The sequence below is a fragment of the Microcaecilia unicolor genome, chromosome 5 (genome assembly GCF_901765095.1).
Source record: "Microcaecilia unicolor chromosome 5, aMicUni1.1, whole genome shotgun sequence".
In the NCBI taxonomy this organism is placed as follows: domain Eukaryota; kingdom Metazoa; phylum Chordata; class Amphibia; order Gymnophiona; family Siphonopidae; genus Microcaecilia; species Microcaecilia unicolor.
In genome coordinates, this window is record NC_044035.1 from 108,273,699 (window position 1) to 108,293,228 (window position 19,530).

Here is a 19,530-nt window from a genome sequence, read left to right on the forward strand (position 1 = left end):
ACTCCCACTTAACAGTGCTTGTGAATTTGTGCTGCCTGGATGGAAGAGATCATACCTGTGAGCTGCCACTCTATAAGGTCTTTGGAAAAGGGGATGTAATTTGATATACTGCCTTTCTGTAATTACAATCAAAGTGGTTTATGTATTACATAGGGAATTTATTTTGTACCTGGGACAATGGAGATTCAATTACTTGCACAGAGTCAAAAGGAGCTGTAATGGGAATCAAAACCCAGTTCCCCTGGGTTACAGGCTGCTCTGCTAGCCATTAGGTTACTCCTCCACTTTGGGCAGAGGATTAGTCTTTTGGGGGCCCTTTAACTACGTGCGCCCAAAGCGAGCCAAAATGGAGTTACTGCCCGACTATCACATGGCTCTTGCGGTAATTTCATTTTTGGCGTGTGTCCGATACGTGTGTCTGAAAAATATCTTTTATTTTCGGACGCGTGTAATGGACGCACGCCAAGTGGCATTTGATGAGTGTAGTCAATACCGCCCAGATTCTTTACCTCTAGGTCAATGGCTGCGCAGCAATTTTGATTTTGCCGAATGTCTATTTTTAGCAAAAAAAAAAAAAGAGGCCTTTTTCACAGGCGCACTGAAAAATGGATTGGTGCGCCCCAAACCCACGCCTACACTACCGCAAGCCATTTTGCAGCGCGCCTTTGTAAAAGGACTCCTTAGTGGGCAGGCTTTGTTTTTGTTTTAGCCCTGTTATAAATCTTTGGGAGAAAACATTAGGATAGGCTTCCAGCAGGACTGTAGGTTCCTGGTCTCTGATCTCTGTGCTTTTCCTGGTTTTTGCCTGCTGAGATAATCAATAGAAATAAAAGAAAATAAAAGATAGAAAGGAAAATAAGATGATACCTTTTTTATTGGACTAAATACATTTTTTGATTAGCTTTCGAAGGTAACCCTTCTTCATCAGATCAGAAATTTGCTTATTTCTGATCTGATGAAGAAGGATTGCCTTCGAAAGCTAATCAAAAAATGTATTAGTTAGTCCAATAAAAAAGGCATCATCTTATTTTCGTTTCTATGTTTTATTTTCTTTTATTTCTATTGATTGCTTTTAAAAGTGGACTAACACGGCTACCACATCTCTCTGCCTGCTGAGAGGAAGAAAACAGAACCCCTTAGCGTCCTGTAACTGTGTGCTTTGTCTTTGATTATGGTGGCCTGTGAGGGAGACCTGAACCTACTTCCTTATGCTTATATTGGTGGTCTTTACAGTGTTCCTCTCACTGCATCTCATATTTGGAGGAATACCTCCCCACCCCTGTCATTTGTGTATCTTGGAGGTATTGGAGAGCAAGCTCCTCTTTATGACTAGGAGTGCTTATGTGGAACATTTGGCCCTGTTCGTATACCTCATACTTGAATTGGTTAAGAAAAATTGGGAAGCCATGTTGCCTCTAGGCTTTTTAAGGGTTCACCTTAGGAAATGTAAACAATAGATTTTCATTTTATGCACAGGAAGATTGAAATGCTATACAAAGGCCATACTTTTCATTTCTTTTCCCCATCCTCTGAAAGGGTTAACCTATTTTTCATGGCTTGTAAAAAATATCATTACCCATGGCCAAGTATTAGTGTAAAAGTGCTAGACACCCCCACCACACACATACTTTCATCTAGTGTTGGAAGTACATTATGAGTCCTTTCTATTGATTGTAAAGTACACAATTAATCATCCTATGCTTTAGGCAGCTACAGAGGACAAGACGACCAAGATATATAGTTAGACGCACACATCCTTTCGATGTGAAAATAATTTCAGGACGTGAAATGCCTTGTTTTACCAATATTTTCCATCACAGCCACACCTTGAAGAATATATGACTGTATATTTAATAGTTCAGCATTTGAGCATAATTGTTTTTAACATTATGTTCATCAATAAGTTTGCAGAACTAGAGAAGGGAAGGTGCTGGTACTTCAGACCATATGCAAAGGATAAGGTTTCATGCAGTGGGCTGAGAACCTGGGGAACTAGGTTCAAGTCCTACTGCAGCTCCTTGTGACCCTGGGCAAGTCACTTAACCTTTCATTGCCCAAGGTTCAAAACGTAGGGGTCCTTTTACTAAGATGCTAACAGAGTTATCGCTTTCTAAATGATAAGGTGCCTATTATTTATTTATTTAACACATTTATACCCCACATTTTCCCACCAATAGTAGGCTCAATGTGACTTACAAGACCGTAGGGCAAACTATAGTGCAGTTAAATAGCATAACAATGTAATATAGTTCAGTAAAATAACATAATAATGAATTTTAAAAATAGTAAACGTATAGGTATCGTAAAGAACAGTGAACAACATATATTCCTATGGGTGTCTTATCATCTAGCATGCTGTTGTAAAAGGACCCCTTAGATTGTGAGCCCACTAGGGACAGATAAATTACCTATATATATATAAATTGCTTTAGTTGTACCCACAGAAAGGTGGTATATCAAATCCATGACCTTTCACCCTTTACACTATGATTTATACCATATATTTTACATATATACAGCTATGTAGTATGTAGTGAAAATCACTAATCACACTAAAATAGTTAGTAGTGCATAGAACAAGGCTGTAAATACCTCAAATTATATTATCAGTATTTATTTTGAGGAGAGGAATTTAGAGGTTAAATCATGCTGTCTCCAAGCTAGTATTTGACCTGTGTGTCTTAATTATACTTGACCCGATGAATTGAGATATTAGTCAGTCTGAAGCTATGCAAACAGTATGAGTTGGCTGCATGATGTGCTGTACAGTATTGTGGATGTGATGATAAAGTCTTCCAAAAGAAGCATTGACCCTGTCGACTGCCGTAGGAGGTCACTGGAGAGCAAAATAGTAAGCAGTTTTGTTATTGAAACATTCATTACAATAAAAGTCTTGGGAGTCCTTTTACTAAGGTGCGCTAATAGATTTAGCACATGCTAATAATTTGCGTGCGCTAATTGATAAGATGCCCTTTATATTCCTTTGAGCATCTTATTATTTAGCGTGTGCTAAATCTATTAGCACACCTTAGTAAAAGGGCCCCATAGAGAGAAGTAGCTGTGTAGAAAATGTATACTCTTTGTCTCCGTCTTTGAGTCCAAAAGGCAGGATTTTTCTGATTTATATAAAGCACTATAATTGGTGGTAGATGTAATGAATTATTAATTCCAAAATATTCTTATACTAATATGGAGAGCTGTACATGAGGGTTTGATCATAACACTGTGAAATACTGTATCAAATATCTTGATAAAGAAAAACAACATCGGGAGCACAACCGGCCTTGACACTACTTCATCACGCAGACAACATATCGATTTAAACTGGAAAAATGCTCAGAATACAGTAGACATAACAAAATGTCTCTTAATGAAACAGAAAATAAAGCTTCATTTTATCTTTTAGAAGGGAGTACAATGTTTTTAAAAGTCAACAAAGGTGACATGGTCTCAGTTGGTTGTAATGGGATTTAATGAACTTCAGTGCTTTGGGGATTTAACTTTGGCAGGGGTAAATCTGCACGGGTGCTTTTCCTGGAATAATTCTCCACAAAATCCATCAATATGAATATTAATAAAATTACCCTTCTGGGTTTGCCAGATGATTCCAAACTCTGCTTCATACTACTTTATAAAGGTTGATGATCAAATCTGAATAATAATCGGAGATATGCAAAAATCTTTAATGGTAATATTAGGCTGAATATCTTTTAAAATGTCTTAGTGTCTCTTCTCTGTCTTATCGTCATCTTATTTTCTCCCCAGGCTTTATACGGACATACAAAAGCTGTGACGTGCCTGGCAGCCTCTGTATTCTATGGTGTCATAGTTAGTGGCTCTGCTGACAGAACGTGCATCCTTTGGGATTTGAATCAGTTGATGTATGTAACACAGCTTCCGGGACACCAAGCAGGTCTCTCTGCTGTGGCCATCAGTGATTCCAGTGTAAGCGCTTCATCTGTCTTCTTTCTTTTGACATGTACATGAACATTTCATGATAACTTAATGGGTCCTCTTTTGATAGTGCAATGTTCTTAGACATTGATGAGTTGATTTTATTTTTATAGAGATTACTAATAGTATTCCTAATGGTGGAAGACATAAAAACATTGCCTTGGCTTTCCACAGTATGGATGTAGCATGATAAGAGGCAGCAGAGCAGTATTAAATTATATTGCATGGAATGCGTGTTAGTCTTCTGATTAAGCAGTAGTGGGTCCTGTGTTTTGCCTTTTTTTCAGGTGACCCTTCTGTTTTCTGGCTCTGACTCAGTCTTTTGAGATTGTTATTTTCTAGTGACCCCAGTTGAGACTGATTAGTCTGCAAATGTAGAAAGGTGCATTTGACTGACTCAGCAGTCTGAGCTGTCTGAAACAGTAGAAAATTAACCTAGTGTCTGTTTTTCCCCCCTCTTCTACCCCCATCTCGGTAGAATCAAACATTAGACAACAGATACAAATTACTAGTACAATCTGAATCGGAGAAGAAAAAAAAACAGTTTGGCAACCAGCTCCAGATTTCTCTGAGAGGGTTGGTGCAGTTCCGGGTTTACCCCCATTGTATGCAGTGAGTTGTTCTGTTTTCTCAATTGCATTTCAGAAGAAATTCAGGACTATAAAAGGGTAATTCTATAATTGGGTGCCAAACTTAGGCTCATACCCCCCAATATTCAGCCTGTGGCGGTCAGTGTTTTTTTAAATGCTGATCGCTGATGGCTAAATTATCCCCAGATATTCAGTGCCAGGCCATGTCCAGATACTGGCACTGAATATCGGGGATAATTTGAGGTGGGCAGACTGCTGGAGGTTATGCGGGCCTGGCCGATATGCAGCTGGGCCGGCCACATTGAGAGTTATGCGGCCCTGACTGAATATTGGGCCGCTCCAAACTGCATAACTTTTTTTTGTTGTTTAAAAAAAAAGCCCCCTAGTCCCCTCCTGCTCTAATATTCCCTCTTTCCTCTTGCGGCAGCCATTTCACCGAGGCGCCGCAAGGGGCAGATGCACTCCTGCCCCCAATGACCCCGCTGGATCACCAGGGATGTAGGTACGCCTGGGGAAAAGGGGACATTGGGGCAGGAGGTGACGGGGGCTTTTTGTTTTTAAACAACAAAAAAAAGTTATGCGGGTGCCAGCCCAACATTCAGAGCCAGCACCCCACATAGCTAAGTGGCCTCATTTAGGACTCTTGAGCTGTCCTAAATGAAGCCTCTTAGCCATGCAGGTGCCGGCACTGCATACTGCCGGCACTCATATAAACTGGGCTCCTCCCCAGTGCATTCCCCAGCTTTTTGTTTGGGCAGTCTCAGGGGATATTCAGTGGCATTGTCTGGTTAATTCCCACTGAATATACTCAGTTAGGTGCCGGGGAGCTATTTAAGCAGGCAGGAGAGGCTCTTGCCCACTTAAATCACTTTGAATATTGACCTCATAGATGCAACCCACTGAGGACCCCTTTTACTAAGCGGCAGTAAGCCCAACGCTCGCTAAACAGGAAGTACCGCCGGGCTACCACAGCAGCCCGGTGGTACTTCCCACCCCTAGTACACCGTCACATCTGGCCAGGGTGTGCCTGGCAGTAATCGGACAGTGATGCATGCTGCCTGATTACTGCCAGGTTAGCGGGGGAGCCATTAATGCCACCTCAGTTGGTAGTGGTAAGGGCTGCCCCTCAATATGGCCGCACGGCAAGTGCTTTACTTGCTGCCTGGCCATTTCCTGCAAGAAAGAAAGACTTCCCTTTTACCCACTGCAGCATCTATAACAGCATCTGGGCACCAGGATTCCATTATGCGATACTTGCATAAATTGGTACCTACCCGCCTAACATTATACCATATCAATAGCAGGTGTAAAGGTGCACATCTAAATGCAGCACTTTAACACATAATTTACAGTATGCTGTAAGTTATGTGCATATGTGGGAGCTCCACCTTTGTCCCACCCATGCTCCTCCCCTGTGTACCCCTCCATGAATTTACATACTACTCAAGTTGTATGTATGAGTGATAGAATAGCACTGAGTATGCACAAAGCACTTATGCATATAGGGGAGATTTCTATAAATTAGGCACCAGGAAAATCTGCACCAAGTGCCAATTCTGTAAAGGTTGCTGATCGCTGGACTTAGCCAGCCTGCCTCCTGCGGGCTAAATATTGGCCAGAGAGTGTAAATATGTACAGATAAGTTTAAGCATGCTGATGCCGATTATGCTAATATTCTATAAGAGCACTTATGCACTTATAGAATAGGCTGCATAAGTTGGGTGCCAAAATTATAGCACTTAGTTATATCAGGTCGCCTCAATTTAAGCTCATGCTGCACACTTAAATTTTACAATCCATAGAAATGGCAGTAGTGTGACCAACTGCTATTCTCTAATTGTGCTCTGAAATGGCGTGGAGGGGCATTTTCGAACGTGGACGACTATCTCTAAGGGCGCCCATCTGTAAGGACAGTGCCACAAAGAGGCGGGGAAACCCGTATTATTGGGCGTCCATTTTTCATTTCGATAATACGGTCGGAGACGGCCAAATCTCAACATTTAGGTTGACCTTAGAGATTGTCGATCTAAATGTTGAGATCGTTGACCTTAGAGATGGTTGTCCCCAGTTTTCGGCGATAATTGAAACCAAGAACTCCCATCTCAAAAACAACCAAATCCAAGCCCTTTGGTCATGGGAGGAGCCAGCATTCGTAGTGCACTGGTCCCCCTGACATGCCAGGACACCAACCGGGCACCCTAGGGGGCACTGCAGTGAACTTCAGAAATTGCTCCCAGGTACATAGCTTCCTTACCTTGTGTGCTGAGCCCCCCAACCCCCCGCCCCCAAACCCACTCCCCACAACTGTACACCATTACCATAGCCCTTAGGGATGAAGGGGGGCACGTACATGTGGGTACAGTGGGTTTTGGGTGGGTTTTGGAGGGCTCTCATTTACCACCACAAGTGTAACAGGTAGGGGGGATGGGCCTGAGTCCTCCTGCCTGAAGTGCACTGCAACCACTAAAAATTGTTCCAGGGACCTGCATACTGTTGTGATGGAGCTGGGTAGGACATTTGAGGCTGGCATAGAGGCTGGCAAAAAATGTTTTTTCTTAATTTTTTGGGGGTGGGAGGGGGTTGGTGACCACTGGGGGAGTAAGGGGAGGTCATCCCCGATTCCCTCTGGTGGTCATCTGGTCAGTTTGGGCACCTTTTCGAGGCTTGGTCGTGAAAAAAAGGGACCAAATAAAGTTGACCAAATGCTCGTGAGGGATGCCCTCCTTTTTTCCATTATCGGCCGAGAACGCCCATCTCTTAACCACGCCCCGTCCCGCCTTCGGTACACTGCCGACACACCCCCGGGAACTTTGGTTATCTCCGCGACAGAAAGCAGTTGAGGACGCCCAAAATCGGCTTTTGATTATGTCGATTTGGGCGACCCTGAGAGAAGGACGCCTATCTCCCGATTTGTGTTGGAAGATGGGCATCCTTCCCTTTCGAAACTAAGCCTGTTTGTGTGTAATTGTAAGAGGGTTGTTCATGTGTAGGGGCATGGGCTGGACAGAGGCGCAAACATTTAGGGCTAGATTCTATATATGGTGTTAAAAAAATCAGCCCAGAAAAAAGTGCTATTCTAGAAGCCGCGCTTAAAGTTAGGAACGGTTTAAAGAATAGCACTTATGCCCTGGAATCTCGCGTAACTTTAGGCATGGCCATTTGCACCAACTGAAACATGGTGCAAATGTACATGCCTACATTAGGTTCATTTCCCCATTATTCTATAACAATGAGTGTTAATTTTAGGGATACCCCTGTTCTGCCCATGACCCTCCCGTTCTCACACCCCCTTTTTCAAATCTATATATATAAAAGGCAAGACCAACGTTCTGAAGCCTCCAGCCGGAAGTGTGAAGCGCCAGAGATATCCGGTTTCCCCATGAGTGAAGGAAAACAGCACAGCATGAAATCCCTCTCTCAGTAACAGTGAAGGACTCAGAGGGGGGAGGAGAGAGATGCCCTCACTCTCTCTGTAACACAAACACAGCACAGCAGGAAACTTAACACTGAAGGACTGGACTCAGAGGGGGGAAGGGGAGGGAGAGAGGGCAGAGGGCAGGGACACTCCCACATGCACACTCTGAAGAAAACCTTGCTAGCCCCCGTTTCATTTGCATCAGAAACGGGGCTTTTTTACTAGTTGTGCATAAAATTCAATTAAAAAGCCAATGATTGGCGCAAATTAGTTATTTAATTAAATTGCACACGCAAATTGCACACATGCCCAAATTTGCGCATACAATTTTTGGTGACTTTTACAGAATTAGGGGGTATAACTCTTAACTTATGGAATACTATAAATCATGTGCGTAAATGTCACATTTAGGTGTTAACATTTATGCTAGACATAGACCTGACATAAATGTTAGCATATAAATATAATGTAACAAAGAGAGGGAACCAAGTACAAAAGAAGAAGACCAAGCAAAAAAACAGCACAAAGGGCCTTTAAAAACAAAAGGGAACACAGTTTTTCATTTAAAAAATCCTTTAATAGTGAACTTTGATTGAAGAGAGACCCAACACGGGCCGTGTTTCGGCACTACCGCACCTGCGTCAGGGGTCTCCGGACAAGCATATAAATATAGACACGGGTCCAACCAGGGGCGTAGCCAGAAAACAGATTTTGGGTGGGCCTAGGCAAGAAGTGGGTGGGCACCAAGTGTTCTCTCCCCCCCCCCCCCCCAACCACCACCAAAATAAAATCTCAGCCGGCAGGAAAACGATTCTTTCCACCTTGTCAGTCTGCAACACGCATGCACTGAAAACTAATATGCAAGTGCTGGTATCGTGGAGAGTAGCATTTTCATTTCCATCAGGTGGAAGTCTTCAGCTGGTGGAGCCTGGGATCTCCACCAGCTACCGCTAAATTTGTGCTACTGTTGGGTGGGCCTGAGCCCTAATTGGGTGGACCCTGGCCGATCCAGGCCCACCTGTGGCTACGCCACTGGCGTCAACACACTAGTATTCTGTAATTTGACCAGAGATGGAAATGTATGGAAGTCTATTAGGCAGGTACAGATTGGCAGAGTAGGTAGACAAAATGGATTTCTTTCTTTCTTTCTTTCTTTCTTTCTTTCTTTCTTTCTTTCTTTCTTTCTTTCTTTTTCTGAAAAGACTATAACTGGGCACCACAAATTTGATGCCTAGATGCAGTGCACTGAAAGCTAATTCTATAACAGCATCTGGACACACAGATTCCATTATAAAATAATACAATAAGTCATCCTCTATGTGATCGATTTTAGGCATGCCCACTTACGCCATTTTGATAACAGGTGTTGTGTATTCCTAAATGCGGCACTTTAGCATGTAACTTACAAAGCTGACCTAAATCTATTACACTGCACACCCCTCTTCATCTCCTCTTGATGTTTACCTCCTTCCTGTTAAGGATTTTCTTGCTTCTCCTAGATTTTCTTGAATTCTAATATTGCTTTCTTTTCCTCTATGAACTCCACTGAGCAGCTATCCCATGTGTCCACCACCTTCACTTTACTAAAGTACAGTGACTTTCACTTTTGCTTCTTCATCTGCTTTAGGAGAATTTCACTGCTCGCTTTCAGATATCTAAACTATGACATCCTTTTCTTTTATAGGGACGACTTCTGTGCTGTGTTTTCAGGAAATACTGTGACATTTTTTCAGGGCTTTTTTTGAGGGGGTACTTGGGGGTACTGAGTACCGGCACCTTTTCAATTGTCTGCTAAAATTGACCCATGATCCCCAAGTTTTAATGAAAGAGCTCAGGCTCTACACACCAATTCTGCCTTGTCATAGATTCTGTGATTGGTTGCAGGGGGCCTGGCTATTGTGGTGGTGGGTCCCTCAGTGATTACCCCACCCCTGAAGGATGGCCTAGCATTTGAGTACTGGCACCTTTTTCGCTAGAAAAAAATACACTGCATTTTGTATTACTCTAAGTGGATTATTTTTCTTCCTCTGTTATAGGGTGATATTGTCTCTTGTGCGGGAACATACCTGTATCTCTGGACTATCAATGGGCAGCTGCTAGCAAGTGTTAACACAGCCTCAGTCTCAGAAAGGAACATCTTATGTTGCTGCCTTACCGAACTATATTACTGGGATGCACACAGGGTCATAGTCACGGGATGTGCCGACGGAGTTGTAAGGGTAGGTGTCTCGAACATATTGTTATTGGTTTTAGCTGATGAGATATTGACATGCTAAATAATGCAGTACTTAGGGGGTAAATCTAGATTAGCCACACAGTTTTCAGCGCCAAGAACCAACCAATATTCAGACCGGTGCCTAGTTCAGTGGCATAGCCAGAGGTGGGCCTGGATGTGCAGTGCACCATTGACGTGGGTGGTGGGGATCTGCAAGCCCCGCCATGCCAGCCGAAGACCTCCTCTCAGCAGAAAGAGCCCTTGCACCCTGTGCAGTATGCTGCAGTGTTCCCAAGCTGCTACTACCTCACCCCTCGCGCATGCTCAGTTTGCCTGCATGGTGGAGGCTGACCTGTGTCAGCAACTCTGGGACACTGCTGACGGCGACACAGGGTGTAAGTGCTCTTTCTGCCTGGAGGAGGTCTTTGGCTGGTGAGGCTTGCGTATCCCCGCCAGTTCAGGTATTTCTTTTCTTTTGGGTTGCAGCGGTGATGGGCAGTGGGGGGGGTGGGGGGGGGAGAAAGAGATGAAGCTTAGGGCCTAGCCTCCTTGGGTTCAGGCCTACCTGATGTGGAGCCTTTTCTAATATGCACATGCAATGGGAGCATCAGTTTTACAAATATCTACATTGAAAAATAGACAACACGAACCCGGTAGTTTCCATTTAGGGCTGGCACTTACATATGGAAGTGGTGATTTCACAACTTCCACATGTAAGAGGCACTACTTAACATATGCAGCTGCCCCAGTTTACAAAGCTGGTGTAAATATTGCCAATTAAGCAGTAAAGCCATAATTCTAATTTTGATTCATTTTGGAAGAGGAAATAAACTTGTATAGGATTAAATACAATGACTCCCTTAATCCTTCATGTAAAGACCTGGCCAGAACAAGCACTTTTTAAAGAACCTGTACATGCCTTTGAGCTGGTATAAAACCAAAAAGGAAGTTTTCCCCTATATACTGTACATGTATTCCCTTTGTAAAATGTGGATTACACGTGTAGATTTTAATCCTGCCAAGCCACGCCCAAACCTTGGCCACTTGAAATCTCTCCAGACGATATTTAGCGCTATTGAACCAGCCAGGAATGGCTCCTGGCCAGTTAAGTAGCACTTAACTGGCTAAGTGCTAATATTCAGTGCAAGATAGCTGGTTATCTTTGCTGAATATTACCGCTTGGTGCATACGGCTAGATTCTATATGTGGTGTCTGAAAAATCCATGTGGAAAAAAATTATTCCTAGGCGTGTTCTCTCACATTTTACTAGGTGTATATCCTGCCACCTAAATTAGGCGCAGAGCTGCTGTATTCTATAATAATGTGCATGGATTTTAGAAACGCCCAAGCCCTGCCCATGGCCATACCCCCTTTTCAACACTTAGCAAGTTGCACGCATAAATCTCAATGAATGCCTATTAGTGCCAATAATTACTTGTTAACATCCAATTGACAGCGCTGATTAGCTAGTTAACCAATTAAGTTATGCACATTGTTATAGAATACGCTTCCGTTTCAGCACGGATTTTCAGGTGCCATATATAGAATCTGGGAGATAGCATCTAACTGGCTATGCTGTGTGATATAACTGGCTAGCCGTGAATATTCAGCACATCACGGCTAAGTTTAGCAGCCAAATAAGACCACCTAAATAGTAGTCCTATCTTTGGCTGCTATAAACTTAACCGGCCAACGCTGAATATCGACTTGGCTGGTTAAGTTTAAACCAGCCAGAAATAAAATGGATATTCAATGTTGGTCACTGTAAACGGCCCAGCATTGAATTTCCGGGTTCAGTGCTGATCATGGGACATAGCCGACCTGCCTCCCATGGGCTGAATGTCGGATGACCTGTGTGGTATAATTTGCCATATTTATTTATTTTTATTATATTTGTACCCCGCGCTTTCCCACTCATAGCAGGTTCAATGCGACTTACATATTATATACAGGTACTTATTTGTACCTGGGGCAATGGAGGGTTAAGTGACTTGCCCAGAGTCACAAGGAGCTGCCTGTGCCTGCAGTGGGAATCGAACCCAGTTCCCCAGGACCAAAGTCCACCACTCTAACCACTAGGCCACTCCTCCACTGTGGCTTCCTGAACTTGGTATTTTCACACATATGCAATATACATATCTAACTGCCACTATTTCTATTTATTTAAAAATGTATATGCAGCTCAATCTACTGTTCTTGGCAGGTGTTTCTACAATGAATACTAAGTGTGTATTAAGGCATTCTCTCCTGTTTACAGCTATGGAAGATGGAATCTGCTCAAGCTTCTTCTCATGTAGAGTCAGCATCACAAAGAGATTCAACCCTCAGTGCAGAAAAGAAAGGTAACATCACAGCTGAACAAGATTTATAGGCAAATAGCTGACACTGGTTTTACTGTACATAAATATTAACCATTAACCTTCCACACACAAACACATGTATATATCTGTGCCAAGATTACCCCTTGGTAAATACTGCAAGTGGCATCTATAATTCTGGCATGCAGCATGAAACATTTCTGACAGTGTATGAAATTAATAGTAATTAGGACCGGAATTATAGCAGAGAAAACAGTCTGAGACTGTGCCATTCTGAGGAAGAATGATCCGAATAGTAAAGTAATAACACTGGGCCCGATGTTCAACCAGGAACAATTGGCATTTTTATGTCCACCACCATATATTCATATACAGTGGTGGAAATAAGTATTTGATCCCTTGCTGATTTTGTAAGTTTGCCCACTGACAAAGACATGAGCAGCCCATAATTGAAGGGTAGGTTATTGGTAACAGTGAGAGATAGCACATCACAAATTAAATCCGGAAAATCACATTGTGGAAAGTATATGAATTTATTTGCATTCTGCAGAGGGAAATAAGTATTTAATCCCTCTGGCAAACAAGACCTAATACTTGGTGGCAAAACCCTTGTTGGCAAGCACAGCGGTCAGACGTCTTCTGTAGTTGATGATGAGGTTTGCACACATGTCAGGAGGAATTTTGGTCCACTCCTCTTTGCAGATCATCTCTAAATCATTAAGAGTTCTGGGCTGTCGCTTGGCAACTCGCAGCTTCAGCTCCCTCCATAAGTTTTCAATGGGATTAAGGTCTGGTGACTGGCTAGGCCACTCCATGACCCTAATGTGCTTCTTCCTGAGCCACTCCTTTGTTGCCTTGGCTGTATGTTTTGGGTCATTGTCGTGCTGGAAGACCCAGCCACGACCCATTTTTAAGGCCCTGGCGGAGGGAAGGAGGTTGTCACTCAGAATTGTACGGTACATGGCCCCATCCATTCTCCCATTGATGCGGTGAAGTAGTCCTGTGCCCTTAGCAGAGAAACACCCCCAAAACATAACATTTCCACCTCCATGCTTGACAGTGGGGATGGTGTTCTTTGGGTCATAGGCAGCATTTCTCTTCCTCCAAACACGGCGAGTTGAGTTCATGCCAAAGAGCTCAATTTTTGTCTCATCTGACCACAGCACCTTCTCCCAATCACTCTCGGCATCATCCAGGTGTTCACTGGCAAACTTCAGACGGGCCGTCACATGTGCCTTCCGGAGCAGGGGGACCTTGCGGGCACTGCAGGATTGCAATCCGTTATGTCGTAATGTGTTACCAATGGTTTTCGTGGTGACAGTGGTCCCAGCTGCCTTGAGATCATTGACAAGTTCCCCCCTTGTAGTTGTAGGCTGATTTCTAACCTTCCTCATGATCAAGGATACCCCACGAGGTGAGATTTTGCGTGGAGCCCCAGATCTTTGTCGATTGACAGTCATTTTGTACTTCTTCCATTTTCTTACTATGGCACCAACAGTTGTCTCCTTCTCGCCCAGCGTCTTACTGATGGTTTTGTAGCCCATTCCAGCCTTGTGCAGGTGTATGATCTTGTCCCTGACATCCTTAGACAGCTCCTTGCTCTTGGCCATTTTGTAGAGGTTAGAGTCTGACTGATTCACTGAGTCTGTGGACAGGTGTCTTTCATACAGGTGACCATTGCCGACAGCTGTCTGTCATGCAGGTAACGAGTTGATTTGGAGCATCTACCTGGTCTGTAGGGGCCAGATCTCTTACTGGTTGGTGGGGGATCAAATACTTATTTCCCTCTGCAGAATGCAAATAAATTCATATACTTTCCACAATGTGATTTTCCGGATTTAATTTGTGATGTGCTATCTCTCACTGTTACCAATAACCTACCCTTCAATTATGGGCTGCTCATGTCTTTGTCAGTGGGCAAACTTACAAAATCAGCAAGGGATCAAATACTTATTTCCACCACTGTATATGTCCAGCATCGGCACTGAATATCTGGTTATAGGTTAGTAGCTCTTATCACCTCTCACTTAGACTTCTTGCTTCTCACAGGTCTCCCACTAAGCCATCTCTCTCCCCTTCAATCTGCTCAAAATTCTGTTGCATGGTTTATATTCCAGCACTGTTGCTATGCACATATTAGCCCTCTCCTCAAGTCACTTTATTGGCTTCCTATCTGTTTCTGCTTACAATTCAAACTCCTCTTATTGACTTGCAAGTGCATTCACTCTGCAGCTCCTCAGTACCTCTCCACTCTCTCCCTAAACTCCTCCCTGAGAAGGAGGAATTGGGTAAATTTTATCTGTACCCTTCTCCTCCACTGCCAACTCCAGACTCTGTTCCTTTTATTTTCTGCACCATATGCCTGGAATAGACTTCCAGAGTCAGTACATCAAGCTCCATCTCTGGCTGTCTTCAAATCTAGGTTAAAAGCCCATCTTTTTGAGGCTGCTTTTAACTCCTAACTCCTATTCACTTGTTCAGTATCCATGTCTATCCCACCTTAAGTATTTCCCTTTTTTGTCCTGTTTTTATGTCCTGATTAGATTGTAAGCTCTGTCGAGCAGGGACTGTCTCTTCATGTTCAAGTGTACAGCACTGCGTACGTCTAGTAACGTTATAGAAATGATAAGTAGTAGTCTTAGTATAAGCTGAACCACTTAAAGATAGGACTGCTATGTATGTGGCCCAATATAAGCTGTTATCTTATGTGATCAAGGGCTCATTATCAGCACTTAACCACATAAGTGCCAACTCCACCTCCAGAACACCCACAAGTTAGCAGATTTCAGCTCAGGTACTAAATGCAAATATTCAGCGGCGTTATCCTACCCACTTAAATCACTGTGAATATCACTGGCCTGTCTTCTTCTAGCTCAACATTCATAATGAATTACAGTGGAACCTCAATATAATGCTATGATTGGGATCCATAAAATATTGCGTTAAATGATCTGTTGCAAAAGGAGCTGTATGTAAAAAAAAAAGGGGGGGAGCCAAGACATGATTGCAGGGGGCATTATATTGGGTTCCATGTAATTGTATAACAGGCTGCCTAGGATGTGAGGGTAAGCAGACACCTATTTTGGGTCCATTTTATAGAGATACTTAGATGCCTATTGGGCTCATTTTTGAAAGAGAAAGATGCCCATCTTTCGACATAAATCAAAAGATGGACGTCCTTCTCACAGGGTCATCCAAATCGGTAAAATCGAAAGCCGATTTTGGACGTCCCCAGCTGCACTCCATCGCAGGGATGGCCAAAGTTCAAGGGGGCGTGTCGGAGGCATAGCGAAGGTGGGACTTGGGCGTGCCTAACACTTGGGCGTCCTTGACCCATAATTGAAAAAAAGAAGGACATCCCTGACAAACACTTGGACGTTTTCACCTGGACCTGTTTTTCTCACGACTAAGGCACAAAAAGGTGCCCGAAATGACCAGATGACCACCAGAGAGAATCGGGGATGGCCTCCCATTACTCCCCCAGTGGTCACTAACCCCCTCCCACCCTCAAAAAACATCTTTCAAAATATTTCGTGTCAGCCTCTATGCCAGCCTCAGATGTTATACTCAGGTCCATGACAGCAGTATGCAGGTCCCTGGAGCAGTTTTAGTGGGTGCAGTGCTCTTCAGACAGGCGGACCCAGGCCCATCCCCCCACTACCTGTTACGTTTGTGGAGGAAACAGCGAGTCCTCCAAAACCCACCAGAAACTCACTGTACCCACACCCATCACCCATAAGGGCTATGGTAGTGGTGCACAGTTGGAGTAGTGGGTTTTGGGGGGCTCAGCACACAAGGTAAGGGAGCTATGCACCTGGGAGCAATTTCTGAAGTCCACTGCAGTGCCCCCTAGGGTGCCCGGTTGGTGTCCTGGCATGTCAGGGGGACCAGTGCACTACAAATGCTGGCTCCTCCCATGACCAAATGGCATGCATTTGGTCATTTCTGAGATGGACGTCCTTAGTTCCGAAAATCACTGAAAATCAGAAACGACCATATCTGGGGACATCCATCTTTAAGGACAACCAAATTTAAGGATTTGGACGTCCCTGATGGTATTTTCGAAAAGAAAGATGGACGTCCATCTTGTTTTGAAAATACGTGATTCCACGCCCCTGGATTCGGACATTTTGCAAGGACGTCCAAATCGAAACACGGACGTCCCTTTCAAAAATGCCCCTCCACGCATCTTTGTAAAAATTATTCTTCAAAAGCCACAGAAATCACTGCTTTAATGAAGTCACATTCCTTTACACTTCCTCGGTGGCAGATATAAATGTTCATGAGTAAAACACGCATGAAGGCACAGATTTTGTAAAGGATGTTCATAAATGTGACTCCGCCCGTGCTTCCCCAGGACCTACTTCCGAACACGCTGTCTACTCCCAATTTGTGTACATGTATACTCGTTCTTTCACCATAGTGGAGGGGTGTAATATTAAAAGCTGCTTTTTTTTGCGTAGAGTGGTATATATATATGTGAAAATGCCTTTATTAAATCGCCCCTAATGTGTTTTAACAGAGGACATAACGGGGTCGATATTCAATCAGCAGCAGTCAGCGATTTGATAACTACCGCTGATTTTATTCCCAGATATTCAGTTCCGGGCCATGTCCAGGCACCAGCATTTAATATCTGAGCATGCATGACTGGCTAAAACATAGACAGTTATGCGATATACAGTATTTAACCAGCTACAATGAACCACACAGCACTGTATTGTATACGGTCCTATTTGTGCATTTATCTTAGCCAACTGGTTATTGCTGGATTCTCTATAGCGCGCCTAGAGTTGCATGCCAAAATCAAAGCGTATTTATAAGTACGCATGTAACTAAATTGGCTTAAAAAGCTAATCAGCGTTGATAACAGGTCTTAGCAAGCAATAATGAGCACTAATTGGCAATAATTAGAATTTACGTGCACAAATTTCTGAGTGCATTCTATAACACACTGCGCCTAAATTCTAACACATGCAGGCAAACAGGGGCATGGCTATGGGTGGGGAGTTGGACGTTTTGTGGGTGTTCCAAAATCTGCATATGTAGTTACAGAATATGGCCCAGTGTGCGTAAATTTACATGCAAGGATTTGCGCCACATTTTCATTGGTTTAAATGGATGTGCGTACTTTTAGGCGCTAGAATATCAACTAAGCATATTCTATATACCGTGCCTAAATTAAGATGTGGTTTGTAAAAAACACTTTACTGCACAGGCTGAATGTTGGCACTTAACCAGCTAAGTGCTGACTCTGCCCCCAAAATTCCCAGAAAATAACCAGTTTGGGCTTAGGCACTAATCGGGCATTTTCAGCGGCATTATTTGGTCAGGGCTGGTCTTAGGCAGGGGTGACAGGGGCGGTCACACAGGGACTCGCGCTCCTAGGGGCCCTGCATCCCTGGCATATCTGTCCCCTTGTCTCGGAACACCTTCCTGCTCCATGCCTTAATGTGCATCTGCATTTCCCAGCGATTTTCATATCACAACGGCCGCTGAGCCAAGAACCTCCATGCTGCTGCATCCAGCCCCCTTTTGATGTCACTTCCTGGTTCCACAAAGGCAGCAGCGAGGAGTCTCTGGGCTCAATGGCAGATGGGATATGAAAATCATTGAAGCTGCCTACCGCTCTCTACTGGTATAGAGTGAGTGGGTTTTAATTTGTTTTTTAATAAATTTAAAAAACCTTGTTAACAGGGGTGGGACTTGATAATGCAGGGGTTATGTGGAGGGCAGAGCAGTGCGGTGGCGGGAAGGGGAAGTGGGCCCCACAGAAGTGGTCTGCACAGGGCCCTGCAATTGCTAAAACCAGCCCTGTATCCAGGGCCACCGAGAGACTGGGCCGGGGCTGGGGCAAAGCCACCCCCGGAGCCCTGCCCTCGAGGTTGTGGTCACCCCCCAGGCCGCCGCAGTCCCCACCCACCCTTCATTGTCCGCCACTGGGCCGGGCCCCCTGCATTGAAATCATCACAGCGCCTCACCTGTCACTTCGCTCCGTGACTGAAAGCGCAGCCAGCAGCGGCAGATCGGATTCGCCTCCCTTCGGGCCTTCCCTCCCTGTGTCCCGCCCTCGTGGAAGTTATATCAGACGAGGGCGGTACACAGGGAGGGAAGGCCCAAATGGAGGCGAATCTGATCTGCTGTTACTGGCTGCGCTTTCAGTCACGGAGCGAGGTGACAGGTGAGGGGCTGTGATGGAGGCCGGGCCCAGGGAATTTTGTCCCCCCTCTTGGCGGCCCTGCCTGTATCCAGTGGCTATCCCAAAGTCATAGGGAAAGGTAGTGGGACAAGAAGAAGGAAAACAACTGCACTGGATAGCTGAATACAACAGGACTAAAGGCAATTTAAAAAATAAAATGCTATCCTGTCTAGATGTTGCTTATCTACTTTTCCTTCCTGAATGTATATAATGGACTCTCTACAGTAAATGGAACTGGGACTCTCCTTGGCATTTTCAAACCACTTGCCCTTTGGCTTCATGGTTTATGAGGCTGCTATAGCTCCTCTTTGCTTAGCTGCATCCTTCCTAAAGTATGTGGACAGTTCATTCAATATATTATCGAGCGGAAATATTCTAATGGGGTAATGTGGGAAGAAGTAACATTCCTTGTCTTATAGTTTAAATACCAACATAAATATTTTGCCCAGGGCCTGAGCATTACTGCAAGAAATGCAACCTGTGAGTATCATAGGTGAGTCTGGATACTGTAAAAGGGCCTGCTTTCCTTACCTTGCCTTTTTTTAAATGTATCCATCTTTCCTCATCCAGAAGGGGCTAATATAATCTGCATACAATATTTTTTGCCACACATCCCCTTATTCAGTTAAGGTTCAGGTACTGTGCCACTCTCTACTGACTGAAACAATGTGTAGCTCTCTTGGTAAAAAGTGAAAAAAAATCCCTTACAAATACATACAAGTCTATGGGAAGGGAGTAGAGGAGGACCAATTAAATTCCAACAAACTATAGAGGTGAATAAAGTAGCATTTATTAACAGACAAAAAACAATGATGATAAAAATATTCTAAACCAATAAA

The 19,530-nt window shown here is 43.9% G+C and overlaps 1 protein-coding gene across 1 annotated transcript in view; it reads left to right on the forward strand.

Moving 5' to 3' along the window:
• WDFY4 (WDFY family member 4) overlaps window positions 1-19,530 on the forward strand; it is a 593,767-nt gene that overhangs the window by 538,509 nt on the left and 35,728 nt on the right. Inside the window, exons 59-61 of the mRNA XM_030203170.1 lie at window positions 3,766-3,945; window positions 9,996-10,178; window positions 12,432-12,516. Of these exons, the coding sequence (XP_030059030.1) occupies window positions 3,766-3,945; window positions 9,996-10,178; window positions 12,432-12,516 (448 nt within the window). The remainder of the gene's footprint in view (window positions 1-3,765; window positions 3,946-9,995; window positions 10,179-12,431; window positions 12,517-19,530) is intronic.